At 41.5% G+C, this 14832-nt stretch overlaps 1 protein-coding gene across 3 annotated transcripts in view; it reads left to right on the top strand.

The window, feature by feature from the left end:
• NFATC3 (nuclear factor of activated T cells 3) overlaps positions 1 to 14832 on the top strand; it is a 140089-nt gene that overhangs the window by 60817 nt on the left and 64440 nt on the right. For all 3 annotated transcript variants that reach the window (XM_073307568.1, XM_073307566.1, XM_073307567.1), the window contains exon 3: positions 2993 to 3155. In XM_073307568.1, the coding sequence (XP_073163669.1) occupies positions 2993 to 3155 (163 nt within the window). The remainder of the gene's footprint in view (positions 1 to 2992; positions 3156 to 14832) is intronic.

The following is a 14832-nucleotide window of genomic DNA, read 5'->3' as shown; positions in this document are numbered from 1 at the left end:
ATTCTGGGGTGTGTCTGTGCGGATTTGTTCTTGTGCTTTTTCAGGGAGTTTCTTGAGTAAATGGTGTAGTTTCTTTTGGTAACCCTCAGTGGGATCAGAGGGTAATGGCTTGTAGAAAGTGGTGTTGGAGAGCTGCCTAGCAGCTGCTTGTTCATATTCCGACCTATTCATGATGACGACAGCGCCTCCTTTGTCAGCCTTTTTGATTATGATGTCAGAGTTGTTTCTGAGGCTGTGGATGGCATTGTGTTCTGCACGGCTGAGGTTATGGGGCAAGTGATGCTACTTTTCCACAATTTCAGCCCGTGAACGTCGGCGGAAGCACTCTATGTAGAAGTTCAGTCTGTTTCGACCTTCAGGAGGAGTCCACCCAGAATCCTTCTTTTAGTAGTGTTGGTAGGAAGGTCTCTGAGGGTTAGTATGTTTTTCAGAGGTGTGTTGGAAATATTCCTTGAGTCGGAGATGTCGAAAATAGGATTCTAGGTCACCACAGAACTGTATCATGTTCGTGGGGGTGGTGGGGCAGCAGGAGAGGATAGGACAGATTCTTCTGCTGGGCTAAGAGTATAGTTGGATAGATTAACAGTATTGCTGGGTGGGTTAAGGGAATCACTGTTGTGGCCCCTTGTGGCATGTAGTAGTTTAGATAGTTTAGTGTCCTTTTTCTTTTGTAGAAAAGGAAAGTGTGTGTTGTAAATGGCTTGTCTAGTTTTTGTAAAGTCCAGCCACGAGGAAGTTTGTGCAGAAGGTTGGTTTTTATGAGAGTATTCAGTGTATCCTGTGACAACAGCGGTTGGTTAAATGAAAAGGTACTTTTGGGACGTTAAGGGGAAAATAAGCTTAAAGAGTGGTGGTTCTTTTGACCCTGCACTTCAGTTTCAAGAAGCCTACCTTTTTTGTATTTCCTGATTTTGACATTTTATTTCCCTTTTTGCAGGGTGAACACTTCAACCCCCACTTTTTCCTTCTATGTCAGAGGAATCTAGGATAGCAGTTACATAAGTAAATAGCAAAATCTACAGTTGATAGTTTTATTTGGCTATTTAGGCAGCAAATCTCTGCCTGTTTACTGCACCTCTGTCCATTTTCTCTGTCTTGCTAACATCACTAGTTATCCCTCCCACCTGCTCATCTCTTGTTAGGGAAGAAGGAGCAGTCACCAGTCCTCTTCTCTCAGTTGGAGAAGAAGAGCCCTTTCTATTCTGACTGCCTGTAAAGACTATTTGCTGGCCTCTTCTCTCTCTCCCCTTCTGCGAGGAGCAGGGGAGTTTCTTATCAACTGTCTGCCCTCCTCCCCCATGATCCAGGTGATCTAGATATGCCTTTCAGTCTGTTTCCTCTCCTCCTGAGGGAGAGGTGCCTGGTAGAAATACTTCCTGAAGCAGGGGAACAGAAGGTGCGTAGTGGTGGTGGGCTCTTCTCCAAAAGGAGGCCTGTTAGTGGTGCCTTCTCTTCTCCCCCGCCATTCCCTGCTAGGGCACAGTGATGTTTGCATTAAGAGGGGAACATATGACTTGGCAGGGTGAGCGTAAGTTCATTCAGATACTTGCTAAAGACAAAACTGTGCTACCCAGCTGTATGGTGGGGAGGAAGCCTTCTTGTTCAATCCTAGCACATTGCCGCCCAGCTGTGGATATGTTATGAGATTTGGTTGAGTTCCCTGGAACTAATAGGGATCTGCGTTTAGGAGAGATTTTGCCATTCACATGAGTTCTGAATGCTGCTGTTTGTGGGTCTCACCGTGACTTGACAGGTGGGTTAAGTGTTCGTTTGCTTGTTTTTGTTTTTGTGTTTTTTCCCCCTGTAAAAGGGGAAGAGACTGAATTAGAAATTCTAATGAAATGAAATCATTCACTGGTCTTTTAACATGTTTTGCCTTCCCTCCTAGCCAGAGTATGGCAATATAACAATTTTAAAGGAAATATTTTTAAGCTTTACCTTTACGGAGAATAGTGACTCAAAGGTTACCGTACTGGTATTACAAATAATTGTTCTGGGTGCAGAGTTCATTTTGACTACATCATATTCCTGCAAGTACTTAAGTTTAAATAAAAAATTGTGCTGAATTTCAAAATTCCTGCATTCTTTGCTCTACTGGGTATTTATTGGATTGGTTCTGACTTGTCATCTTATTAGAATTATATATAAATATGTGTACCTTAATTAAAGGGATAAATATAATGGATTTACCTCTTCACTGGTAGATTTGGGTGGCATGGATTACTTATTTCTTTCTCAAGCTCTTACTCATGATTTTATCTTCCCCATCCTCCCCCCCGGTGTTTGGAGTGACTTTATTACCGTGTATAAAGGCTAACTAATCTATTGATATACCTTGATCATAGTGGTTTAATCCAAAAGCCCTGCACCATTTTGCACCAAGTCCTTCTACTAAGCTTGGACAACTCTTGTTTTCTTGAGTCCTGCTACTTTCTTCATTTGAATTGCAATCAGAAAACTGGAACACTTAACACTTTGGAGACATCAGACATTTAAGACTGTAATTTTTCACTTGGGGGAGTAGGAGGAGGGGGAATGGATGCTAATGAATCTTGCAGAAAGGTTACACTGAAGTTATACTGTCAATTTCAATTATCACAAAACCACCATAATTTAAACTCAGTTGGCAATCTTATTTGAGGACAAATACTGGTATGTTGTGCAATTTTATAGATAAAGTAGTGTATGGAGTCTCACAGAACAGCTTCCTGCACGGTCTTTCTTTTAACTAGTGTTACTCTTCCCCTTCCAATAATTAATCCGCAAAGAAACTAATTTTAAATTAAATTTTGGATAAACATGTATAAAATACTTGAAGCAGAATTTTTACTTCTTGCAAGTTGAAATAAAGTGTAAAACTGTTTTGTCATTTTCATTACAAAATGGTAAATATAGTATAAATTGAGTGAGCGGTGGTTGTAGGTATTTTGACACTACACTATGGCCAGGTAGCATGGTTCCCTTAAATTTATTGTGCATGTCTTGCTTTCAGCACATCTTCATTACCACCACTAGACTGGCCTTTACCAACTCATTATGGACAATGTGAACTGAAAATAGACGTACAGCCTAAAACTCACCATAGAGCTCATTATGAAACAGAAGGCAGTAGGGGAGCAGTAAAAGCGTCTACTGGAGGACACCCAGTAGTGAAGGTATGAAGTTTTTAAACTTTTACATAAAAGCTGTTACAGAAGATTGATCGTACTTACAGTGCAGTACTGTAAACTGTTACTGTTTTCTTGTAGAACTTATTATGATCCTGGATAGATGGGACATCTCTGTAGAATACCGTTTGCTCCAATATGATCTCTTAAATACATTTTTATACTTTTAAAATTTATGCTACAATTACAGAGCATATATTGAATTCTGTTGTACATTATAGACTTATTGGCGTCATGACAGTATGCAAAACTTCTTCCACTCTTTTATAAGAAAGGAAATTTGGGGGGGAAATCATATAACTGAGTTTATGTAATTTATCATGCTGTAATCCTCACGTTCTAATTCTGTAACTCTCAAGAATGCTATCACTTCACTTGATTGATGGATTATATTGCCTCGACATCAGGGATACATTTCTGAACATTCCCTCTGGGGCACATGGCATTGGCCAGTGTCAGAAGACAGGACACTGGGCTAGATGGACCTTTGGTCTGACCCAGTATGGCCGTTCTTATGTAACATGAAGATTGGTGTATGCCAAGGATTATAATTTCTTTGGTGGTTTTGTTTTTTTACAATGTAAAATACTATGAGGTACTTCAAGTAGATGTTTGCTAATTTTCATTGCAGTAAACTACAGACCAAAAATTAGCAGTAAACCAGTTTTTTAGCTTTGTTTTTTATCTCCTTGTAAACTAGCCAGATTTTGCTGCTGTTGGGGAAGGAGACTAATACACACAACTGCTTGTTCTTCTCTGGCCCACTGGGAAGCTTCACATCACTGGCTTTCTTAAGTGGGCTGCTAAATAGTAAGGGGAAGGACAAAAGATGATTTGCTAAAGTCTCTCCCAGCTCAATTCTTGTGGTCTTTGGTGAGGGTGCCTGAAACTTCTTTACTTTTGTTGCCCTGAAAGCAAGTACTTTTAAAGCAGCCCGACTCAACCTTATTTCCACAGAAAAAGCAGAAATGTAGACTTTTCGGTTTTAGTGTCTTCTGGCAGTGCATCATGTAGCAATCACCTTTTGGCTAGCAGTGAATGACACTAAATGTCCTCAAAAAGAAAAGAAGGACTTGTGGCACCTTAGACTAACCAATTTATTTGAACATAAGCTTTTGTGAGCTACAGCTCACTTCATCGAATGCATCCGATGAAGTGAGCTGTAGCTCACGAAAGCTTGTTAGTCTCTAAGATGCCACAAGTCCTCCTTTTCTTTTTGCGGATACAGACTAACACAGCTGCTACTCTGAAACCTGACTAAATGTCCTGACCCGTACACTAGCACTTGCTGGATTCTTCCTTTTGTTACAAATGCTACATACATGTGAAGTGCTTTCCAAATGCTTCCTAATCCTGGAAGCCACAAAGAGAGAGATGGCATCCCTCTAATTTAGGCCAGATGTACACTTAAATTTTACCAACATATGTATTGTCACGTAGGGGTGTGGGTGTTTTTTGCAACACAGCTGTGCTGTCAAAAGCTCTAGTGCTGGTATGGTTTATTTTGCTCGCTGAAATGGAATAAGCTGTAACAGCAAAAGACTTCAGTACTGCTATAATTGCATCTGTTCTAGGAGAGTTTTGCCAGTATAGCTATACCAGCAAAATTTAAGTGTAGACATGAAGAGGTCACTGACAGAAAATCTTGACAGAATGGGGATTGAAATTTAATTCTTGTGCTCTAACTGCTGGATTATGCTGTCATAATTTGAAATTCTGCTGTGTATCAAACTGCACCACAGTGTCAAAGGAAGTATTTTGGCAGTGTGACAATGAAGGGAGTTGACAGGTGAGCCTGCACTCGGATAAGTCTCCTGTCCACAGACACATGTACTCTTTTCCTTCACTGGCTCCCAGTCTCAAGGCTCTTTGCCCTAATCTTCTACTTTCCTGCCTCACCTCCAGTCTGACTTTTGTACCTTCTGTATTTGAATTAAATGGCTTTTTTGTCCTCCATGCTGCCTGAGTTCCGTCAGTGAGGTCATTTAAGAGCACAGGAGATAGGCACCCTGCTCTCAGTTCTAGTGCCCAGGCCAGCCATTCCAGCGACATTCCAGCTGCTTCTTTGAGTAGTGTTGCTATGGGTGTTCCACTGTAGGTGTATATGCATCCCCATGCTTCAGATTGGAAACTTTAGGTAGCCGTGTCCATTTGGCCCACACATATGCTCTCTCTGTCTTGTGCCTTGTCTTGAGGCTATCTAGCACTGTGCAGGCAAACTGCCCTCATTTTCTTCTCAACCTCCCTTGGTCTGAAATGGAGCAATAAGCAGAATCTGACAGTCAATTAGCTTTAAACCTTGTTTTAATTTTTAGAGTAGCTACTAGAGTTTCCATTATTAGTTTATTACCAATCCCTTCTCCTTTTTCCTTTTCAATATATAAACAAAATCCCCTTTTTGTTCTGATTTAGAAAACAGTTGCCTCCCTGTCCTTTTTGATTTTGCTGTCCTCTCCCCTCTCAGGGAATGACCTCAAGAAGGGATGTGCCTGGCTCCCCCGGGTTCAAACGCGCACTCTCCTGTAGAGAGGCTATCCCAGTCAGCAACAGTCATTTTTGCTGAATCCACTGTTTAGGAGAGGTTCACGTGTCACAGAAGTGTACCTTCCGTCAGATATTAAAGACGAGCAAGAAAGAGCTGTGACCTGAAGTTTAAGCTCCTCATGATGCAGAGTCCCCTGAGATTGGCTTCTGACCCTGGTCCTGGGACTACCCCGGAACAACAATCACTGACGTGACCATCAACGTCCCTGGACGTCAAAAAGGAAATCTAAGGATTCCTCTCACAAGAGCTTGAAAGAGGGCTGCAAGTCCACAGGCTGAACAGTTGACTAGGAAGAAGAGATCCCCAGAAAAGTCAGTGACCTTAGTACTGATGGAGCCATGGCATGGTACCCATAAGGTGCTAGGTTCCTCTGGTACCCATACTGCCACCAAGCCTAAAGACCTAAAGGAGCACAGCCTGCAGTGTCAGTACGGTCTGATAAAAGGCAATAAAGACCGTACCACCTTTTATAAAATGTCACTGCACGAGACAAGGAAAGCCGGAGTACCAAGCGACACATCCATTGTCACACTTACAGGGGACCCTCTTCTGGACGGTCATCACACCGTTGGGACTACAACTGAACGAACACACACGCACATCGACTGATTCTAGTGCAACATCCGGAATTCATATGAGCCTATCCTGATGCAGTGAAGGCCAAAGCATGCCTTCCACTACACAAGTTCAACGCCCTTACCAGCTTGATTGACACCATTAGGACCAGCCCCTAGACCTCTGCTAGAAATTGTCTGCAATTACTTGGGCATGTGGTGGCTGGCATCTTTGTGATAAGTCATGCAAGGTTCCACGTGCATTGCCTACAGACATAGGTGCCGACTCTGGGGTGCTCTGGGGCTGGACCTTGTTCGGTCATCTGCCACCGCTGAGAACAGCCGAGCTCCATCCTCTTTGGAACCCCCCTTCAGGTTGCTATCAGGCTGCTATCAGGCTGCTATTCCAACTGTTTGGAAATGGCCCACCTTGATTATCACTACAGAAGGTTTTCACCCCCCCTCCCCACCCCCGCTCTCCTGCTGGTAATAGCTCATCTTAAGTGATCACTCTCCTTACAGTGTGTATAACACCCATTTTTTCATGTTCTGTGGGTATATAAATCTCCTCACCGTATGTTCCACTGAATGCATCCGATGAAGTGAGCGGTAGCTCACGAAAGCGTATGCTCAGATAAATTGGTTAGTCTCTAAGGTGCCCCTAGTACTCCTTTTCTTTTTGCGAATACAGACTAACACGGCTGCTACTCTGAAATTTGTCTAGGTTACTCTTGACCCTATCCGTACCCTCCAGCTTATCTGCCTCTCCCCAGATGAGCTTAGTGTCATCTGAGAACTTGCTGAGGGTGCAATCCATCCCATCATCCAGATCATTAATAAAGATGAAGAAAACCAGTCCCAGGCCTGACCCATGGGGCACTCCGCTTGATACTGGCTGCCAACTAGACAGAGCTGTTGATCCCTACCCGCTGAGCCCGACAATCTAGCCAGCTTTCTATCCACCTTATAGTCCATTCATCCAATCCCTACTTTTTTAACTTGCTGGCAAGAATACTATGGGAGACGTGTCAAAAGCTTTGCTAAAGTCAAGATATATCACGTTCACCGCTTACCCCATATCCACAGACCTAGTTATGTCATCATAGAAGGCAATCAGGTTGGTCAGGCATGACTTGCCCTTAGTGAATACATATTGACTGTTCCTGATCACCTTCCTCTTCTCCAAGTGCTTCAAAATGGATTCCTTGAGGACCTGCTTCATGATTTTTTCCAGGGGCTGAGGTGAGGCTGACTGGTCTGTAGTTCCCCGGGTTCTCCTTCTTCTCTTTTTTAAATATGGGCACTATATTTGCCTTTTTCCAATCATCCAGGACCTCCACTGATCACCACGAATTTTCTAAGATAATGGCCAGTGGCTCTGCAATCACATCAGCCAATTTTCTCAGCACCCTCAGACGCATTAGATCTGGACCCATGGACTTTTTTGCATGTCCAGCTTTTCTAAATAGTCCTTAACATGTTCTTTCACCACTGAGGGCTGCTCACCTCCTTCCCATACTGTGTGGCCCAGGACAGCAGTGTGGGAGCTGACCTCCTCTGTAGTATCAGAGGGGTAGCTGTGTTAATCTGTATCCATAAAAAAACAAGGAATCTGGTGGCACCTTAAAGACTAACAGATTTATTTGGGCATTCACCTTGTCTGTGAAGACCGAGGCAAAAAAGGCATTGAGTACTTTTTCCACGTCATCTGTCACTAGGTTGCCTCCACCATTCATTAAAGGTCACACGCTTTCCCTGACCTTTTTTCTTGTTGCTAACATACCTGCAGAAACCCCTTCTTGTTACCCTTCACATCTCTTGCTAACTGCAACTCTAGTTGTGTTTTGGCATTCCTGGTTACACCCCTGCATGCTCAAGCAATATTTTTATACTCCTCTTTAGTCATCTGTCTAAGTTTCCACTTCTTGTAAGCTTCCTTTTCGTGTCAAAGCTCACCGAAGATTTCACTGTTAAGCCAGGCTGGTCGCCTGCGATATTTGCTATTCTTTCTGCACATTGGGATGGTTTGTTCCTGCGCCTGCAATATGGCTTCTTTAAAATACAGCCAGCTTTCCTGGACTCCTTTCCCCCTCATATTAGCCTCCCAGGGGATCCTGCCCATCAATTCCCTAAGGGAGTCAGTCTGCTTTTCTGAAGGCCAGGGCCTATATTTTGCTGCTACTCCTTTTTGTGAGGATCCTGACCTCAACCATTTCATGGTGTCCACCATCTTATGGTCACTGCTGAAACCATCTAGTTCTTAACAGCTATGTACCCTGCTTGAATATTTCTGTTTTGAGTTATCTAAATCAGAGCAGTAAATGACTTGCTAATTGTTAAAACTGGAATTAGAATTTATGCATTCCTGTTTCCCAGTTTCAAGCTCAGATCACTTGATTATGCTTCCCTAAGTTAAAATTAATACAAACGCAAATCAATATGGTTTCACAAGTGGATCTCTTCCATCTGTAACTACAATATAATAGTTGTATTTGATGGGAGAGATCAAGTTGTTGTGAAACAAAACATTGATTTGCATTGGTGTTTACTTTTTATGTGGTGCTGGGAAAAATTGTGTATTAAGGGTCAAACTCAACGAATGGTGAACACTGAGCTGTAGGAAGGTTAAAATACTTGATTTGGCATGTGTGCTCTGCCCAGAAGTGTGCTCTGCCCAGCTCTCCCTCACCCCTCCCCACCCCAATGTACTACATATATAGTATTTGTAGTATACATTACTTTTTACAGATATTCTAAATAGTCTTATCAAAATTTTTGTTGCTCATAGCCTTATTTAGCTCTTTACCACCCAACTCTGTGTGAGTGCATGATCAATGTGTTGCACAGGGTGTTAAGTGTTCCAGACACAAACTGCTCTCTAATGGTCTTTACATTTTGTTTGTTCATGCACAGTTGCTTTTAGATCATACTACATACTTTGCAGCACTTAACAGGGTATTTGTTTTTAAGATTATTTTCTGTGAATACGATGTAATGCAGAACCATAAACTTTCCATACGTAATTTATACATTATTTTTTAACAAGATTTTAAGATAGTGGTACATAGCTTCAGTTTACATGTAGGTTGTTAGTCATGCTGTACTCTGCCTGTCTCTAGGAAACTAAGCCTCTGACAAATTTGGCATCATCTGTCATGAGCATGTTTAATCAGCTTATCGTTTCCAATGTGTGGGGAAGCTAAACAAATTGAAGTCTCACTTTGCTGGGTCACTAAATGGACTTCCGTGCTTTAAAAGGACATGAATAAATTTTATTTTTATTTAGGAGTTTCTGCAATGAAATTCTGTCGTTTTTGGCCATTCTGATAGCAAGATGTTTTTTATTATCATCTGCTACAAAGTATCAGCCTTTTAAATCTCAGCTTGATATGGGTATGTTCCAGTTTAAACTGTAAATCAAAATAATTTGTCTTAAAGGCTCTCCCTTTTTTTCAGATTTGAAAAAAAGTTGAGTTCTTTTAATAAAGAAGGAATAAATAACTTAACATAATTCCTGTTTATGGCTTGGTTGCCATATTAAAATAACTAGCTAAACTATGGTTACCACATTTAGTAAACTTAAGTTTCTATATGAGTACCGATTGTTTCAGTGGAATAGTAGTGTTTTAAATAAAATTTTATGAATAGTGAGATTCACTGATGTGTTCCTCAAGATCTGCTTAATGTTTTAAAATCTGAATAAAATGGTAGAAATTGTGGCAATCATATTGGCCCGTTAGCCTGAGGATATATGCCCACTATCTGTTGTACAGAAACTTAAAAACTGTTATTGGATCCTTGGTTGCTCTCAGGTGATTTGGCCTTTTCCCATCTGAGTTTGCATAGAATCTTTTCTTTCTGATGTGACCCTAAGCACAATCATCCATGCCTTTGTCATTTCCAGAATGAATTTACTGCAGCATGTGGTTTCACCAGAAAACCTCTTTAAAGCTCATTTGGTGAAACACTTGCACTTAATTTTGCAGAAAGCATGTTGCATCTGTACTTTTAAAACTATGCTTCGCTGTCAGTCTGTATGGAGTTCTTTGTTTCTGGTTTTGGGGATTGGTTGCGGGGAGGGGGTGTGTGAGAGAGAGAGAAGTTTTAGATCTGGTCTGAACACAAAGTTGCACCAGTTTAATGAAAGGTTTGATTTTTGTATTGATTTAGTTAAACGGATGCAACTTTGCATGGATATGCTTTTAGAGTGGTTTAAACCTATCTTATATTGGTTTAGCTTGTGCCAGACTGTATCCAAATTTTGTTTTCAGTGTGCTGCAGATTTTTGCATGAAAAATGTGTGTGTTGTAAACTGTCAGGAGAAAGCTGGAGATATTGATAGCTGGAGAGGAGGCAGTTAGCACTCTCATCATGTAGGAAGATGGTGTGGAAGTTGGTTTTGTTTTTGTTTTTCATATGCAGGAGACATCACTGGAAACTTTGGTCAAGGGAAGAATCCCCTCACTGTTTTTGCCAGGTGGGGGTCTGTATTCCTCATTAGTCCCTCTCCAGTAGCCTTCACAACAAATAGGTGCCCATTTGCACCTGGCCCCTCTACATCAAGTAATTCTAAATAATGATGATATCCTGATGTTCTGGCTAAAATGGTCAACAGTAAAATAGTTAATATTGATATTTAAATTATTAGCATTAGGCTTTAGCCTTGATACCTGATAAAGATATTAGGGTTTCTGAGACTGTATTCGCTTGAGATTTTTTAACGAAAAACATGGAAATTGTCATACTGATGTAGACCAATATCTTGTTTACGACACTGCTCAGTACCAGCTGCTTCACAGGAAAAAACTTGGAATAGGCAGATGCCGCATAACCTGTCCTCAGGGAAAGCTGCCTTTTAAGCTTTGTTTGCTTGACCCAACCTACCATGTGTTTTTAATATGGCTAAATGTAAGTGTATACATCTAAGAACATAGAATGTAGGCTGTACTTACAGGGCGGGGAGGGGGACTCATCTTGGGAAGATAGTGATTGAGAAAAAAAAATGGGGGCTCCTGGTATATTACCAGCTGAACGTAAGCTCCCAGTGCAATGCTCTGGCCAAAAGGGCTTGTGTGATTCTTGGGTGTATAAACGGGAGTTTCAAGCGGGAATAAAGAGATTATTTTAACTTACATATTTGGTATTGGTGCAACTGCTGATGGAATACAATATCCAGTTCCGGTATCAACAATTCAGGAAGTATGTTGATAAATTGGAGAGGGTTCAGAGAAGAGCCATGAGAATGATTAAAGAATTAGGAAACTTGTCTTAGATTGAGTTTTGTGAGTCTCTCATTATATTTAGTGTAACAGAGAAGTTAAGGGTGACTTGATTGTAGTCTAAGTACCTACATGGGGAACAAATATTTGATCTCTTCAGTTTAGCAGAATAAGATATATAACATGATCCAGTGGTTGGGAGTTGAAGCTACACACATTGAGACTGGAAAGAAGGCGTAAATTTTTAATGGTGAGGGTAATTTACCATTGGAGCAATTTATCAAGGTTTGTGGTAGATTCTCTATCACTAGGAAACTTTTTAATTTAAAGTTGGATGCTTCTCTAAATATATGCTCTAGGAATTATTTTGGGGAAGTTCTGTGGCCTGTATCACACAGGAAGTCGGATGAGATGATCACAATGGTCCCTGCTGGCCTTGGAATCTATGAATTTATGAACTCCCAGTAGTTAATGGTTAGCTTATGGCCCTAAGTTTTTCAAGGGTTTGTCCCTTCCAAAGCCTTGATCTTTTGTTATTTTTACTATTTACTGCTTTGGATATTCATTACCCATATAAATGTTTGATCTTTTTTTTAATCATGTTAAGATCTCAAATTAAGTGATGTACTGTAGTAATGTGAGCCATAGGTTAATTGTGTTGTGTGGAAAAAGTACTTCCTTTCATTTTTTGTTCCTTTTGCACTCATTGAGAGGTTGAACAGAATTTCTTGTTTTACCTGTTCTTGTTTGTTGTTTTGTATGCATTCGTCTTCTCTCATTTAATATGTCATTGTTTTCTAATGTAGTCAAGGTGCGAATGGTGTAGACTTGTTCCTCCCAGTCAACTTCTTCTCTGTCAGGGTATTGTAGGGTTGTAGACTCTGCATTTTCAGATCTTCCAATAGGAAGAACCCCTCTGACTATCTTTTCCCACTCTCTAGCTCCTAGGAAATGGCCAGCCAGTAGTAACTATTACGTTTACTGAAAGAACAGTTATTTACCTCACAATAACTGATTCTTAGAGATATTGTCTGTCTAGATCCACTCCTGGTGCACATGACCCTGTAAATGTGAGATCAGATTCTTTTAGCCAGAAGTGTCCATTGGGACTGTACCCGCACCTTAGATGTCCTTGTGGGCTCTCCCCCCCCCCCCCCCCCCAGTTCTCCAAGGGCGTAAATGGGACAGCAGGCCGAATTGTCCCTCATTTCCTTTCTGAATATACAATCAATAGGGTATAGGACTTCCTAGTAGCAGGGAAGACATGAATCATAGAATCTACATAGACAGCACATTACGAAGAACTAAAGTTACTGTAAGTGCCCTGGCAATGTTTGAAATATAGGGGTGCTTCTTAGCAAAGTTGCCAAAGATGCCTGAGCTTTAATCTGCAAAGGTGGATCTAGCTGTCTTATAGCAGGATCTATTCCAAATAGATACCCATTATTTAGGCAGTCTTTGGGTGGATATTTCCTGAATTATACCCATCTGCAAATGCTGCAGGTAGTTTGGGGGAACTCTTGAAACACCTTGTTCTGTCAAGGCAATATGAAAGTGTTACACACAGGTCAAGGATCTTCAGTTTAGCTTCCATTTGGTTTGAGTGGGCGTTGGGGAAGAAAACTGGCAGGTGAATCAGCGGATTTAAGTGAAAATCAGAAAACTTTTGGCAAGAACTTGGAGTAAGGATTAAGAGTCACTTTGTCTTTATGAAACACTCTGTATATAAGATGGATCAGCCATGAGGGCCTGAATTTTTCCCTGCCCTTTGAGCGATGTTATAGCAACTAAGGAGGCAGTCTTTATCGATAATGAACAGGTTGCTAGGATCCCAAGAAGTGGTCCAGTTAAACCAGGTAATTAACTGTGTTGAGGCCCAAAGAAGAAGGGGGTTCCCTGATTGTAGAAACAGTTGAATTAGGCTCTTGAGGAGTCTAGCAACTGTGGGGTGGGAAAATGTGACCCTGAATAGGAGGAGAATATGCAGACATTGCTGCTAATACACTTTTAAGGAGCAGATGGATAGCCCGAAGTACTTTCTGCGCCACCTGCTATCCCTAATAGCAAGAATTGGGGCTTTCAGGGTGGGGAGGGATAGCTCAGTGGTTTGAGCATTGGCCTGCTAAACCCAGGGTTGTGAGTTCAATTCTTGAGTGGGCCATTTAGGGATCTGGGACAAAAATTGTGGATTGGTCCTGCTTTGAGTAGGGGGTTGGACTAGATGACCTCCTGAGGTCCCTTCCAACCCTGATATTCTATGACTTTGGTGAAAGAAGGCCTGTCTCGTATTATTATGCCACATGGCTTCCTGGACTTACAGAACATCATGTGCCAAGCTTCACCTTCAGCCTCTTTAGAGATGGTTAAAATCAATGTATCAAGCAGAAAGACCCACAAAAAGTTCAAGGCATCTGGTTTGCTTCACTATCCACCACCAGGACTATTGTAATGGGTGCCTCGAAACAGCACTGGAAAGCACACCTAGAACATCTTTAGACACAAGGTCTGTGGTCCTCCATGGACACTCATCTGGGCAAATGTGGTAGAACTTAAAGCTATATGTTTAGCATTCAGAGCGTTCCTGCTTCTCTGAAAAGGGACCATCATTCAAGTCCTGCCAGACGACACTACAGCATTATACTATGTCAACTGACAAAGGGGGAGCAAGATCGTCCCCTCTCTGTCAGGAAGCTATTCATCTGTGGGATTGATGCAACATCAGAGTAATCTCTAGCTCTTCTCTCACCAGGTGCTTAGAACAATTTAACAGATCAGCAGAAAGTTCTTTTCCAGCCACAAATGGACCTTCAAAGACTGTCTTCAATCAAGTTTTTCTAAAATGAGGTATTCTTGTCATAGACTTCTGTGCCACCAACTTGAACAAGTGTGACACATTTTCTTCCAAAAAAGACACATGCTCAGCCTCCTTTTCAGATGCATTCCTGATGCAGTGGAATAGAAAAGTGTATGCTTCCCATCAGTGTCATTACTTTTCTAATGACTCTAGCAACTGAGACTGGACCAAGCCCTCCCTGTTCAGTACAGAAACGTCAGTTCTGAATCACCCACTCTGATGCTAACTGCACATTATTTTTTCAGATCTTCTGGGCACTATTTCACAAAATCAGTCTGATCTCTCATCTCGACTTACCATCTCTCTATCAGACAGCATGGGTGCCAGCTGACTAAGGGCCATAGACAGAATTTTATAGAAATAAAATATATTTTGATATAGAGCAGAGAGGCTAACACAGAGCCAAATGGAAATGTGTTTTGCTTTGGGTCACTCAGCGTCACTTTACCCCTTAGAGACAACTATTCTTGTTGTTTTGGGCTACTTAATGTCC

The sequence above is a fragment of the Lepidochelys kempii genome, chromosome 12, assembly GCF_965140265.1.
Source record: "Lepidochelys kempii isolate rLepKem1 chromosome 12, rLepKem1.hap2, whole genome shotgun sequence".
Classification (NCBI taxonomy): Eukaryota; Metazoa; Chordata; order Testudines; family Cheloniidae; genus Lepidochelys; species Lepidochelys kempii.
The sequence above is the reverse complement of the archived record's forward strand: the minus strand, read 5'-3'. Positions and strand labels throughout refer to the sequence as shown.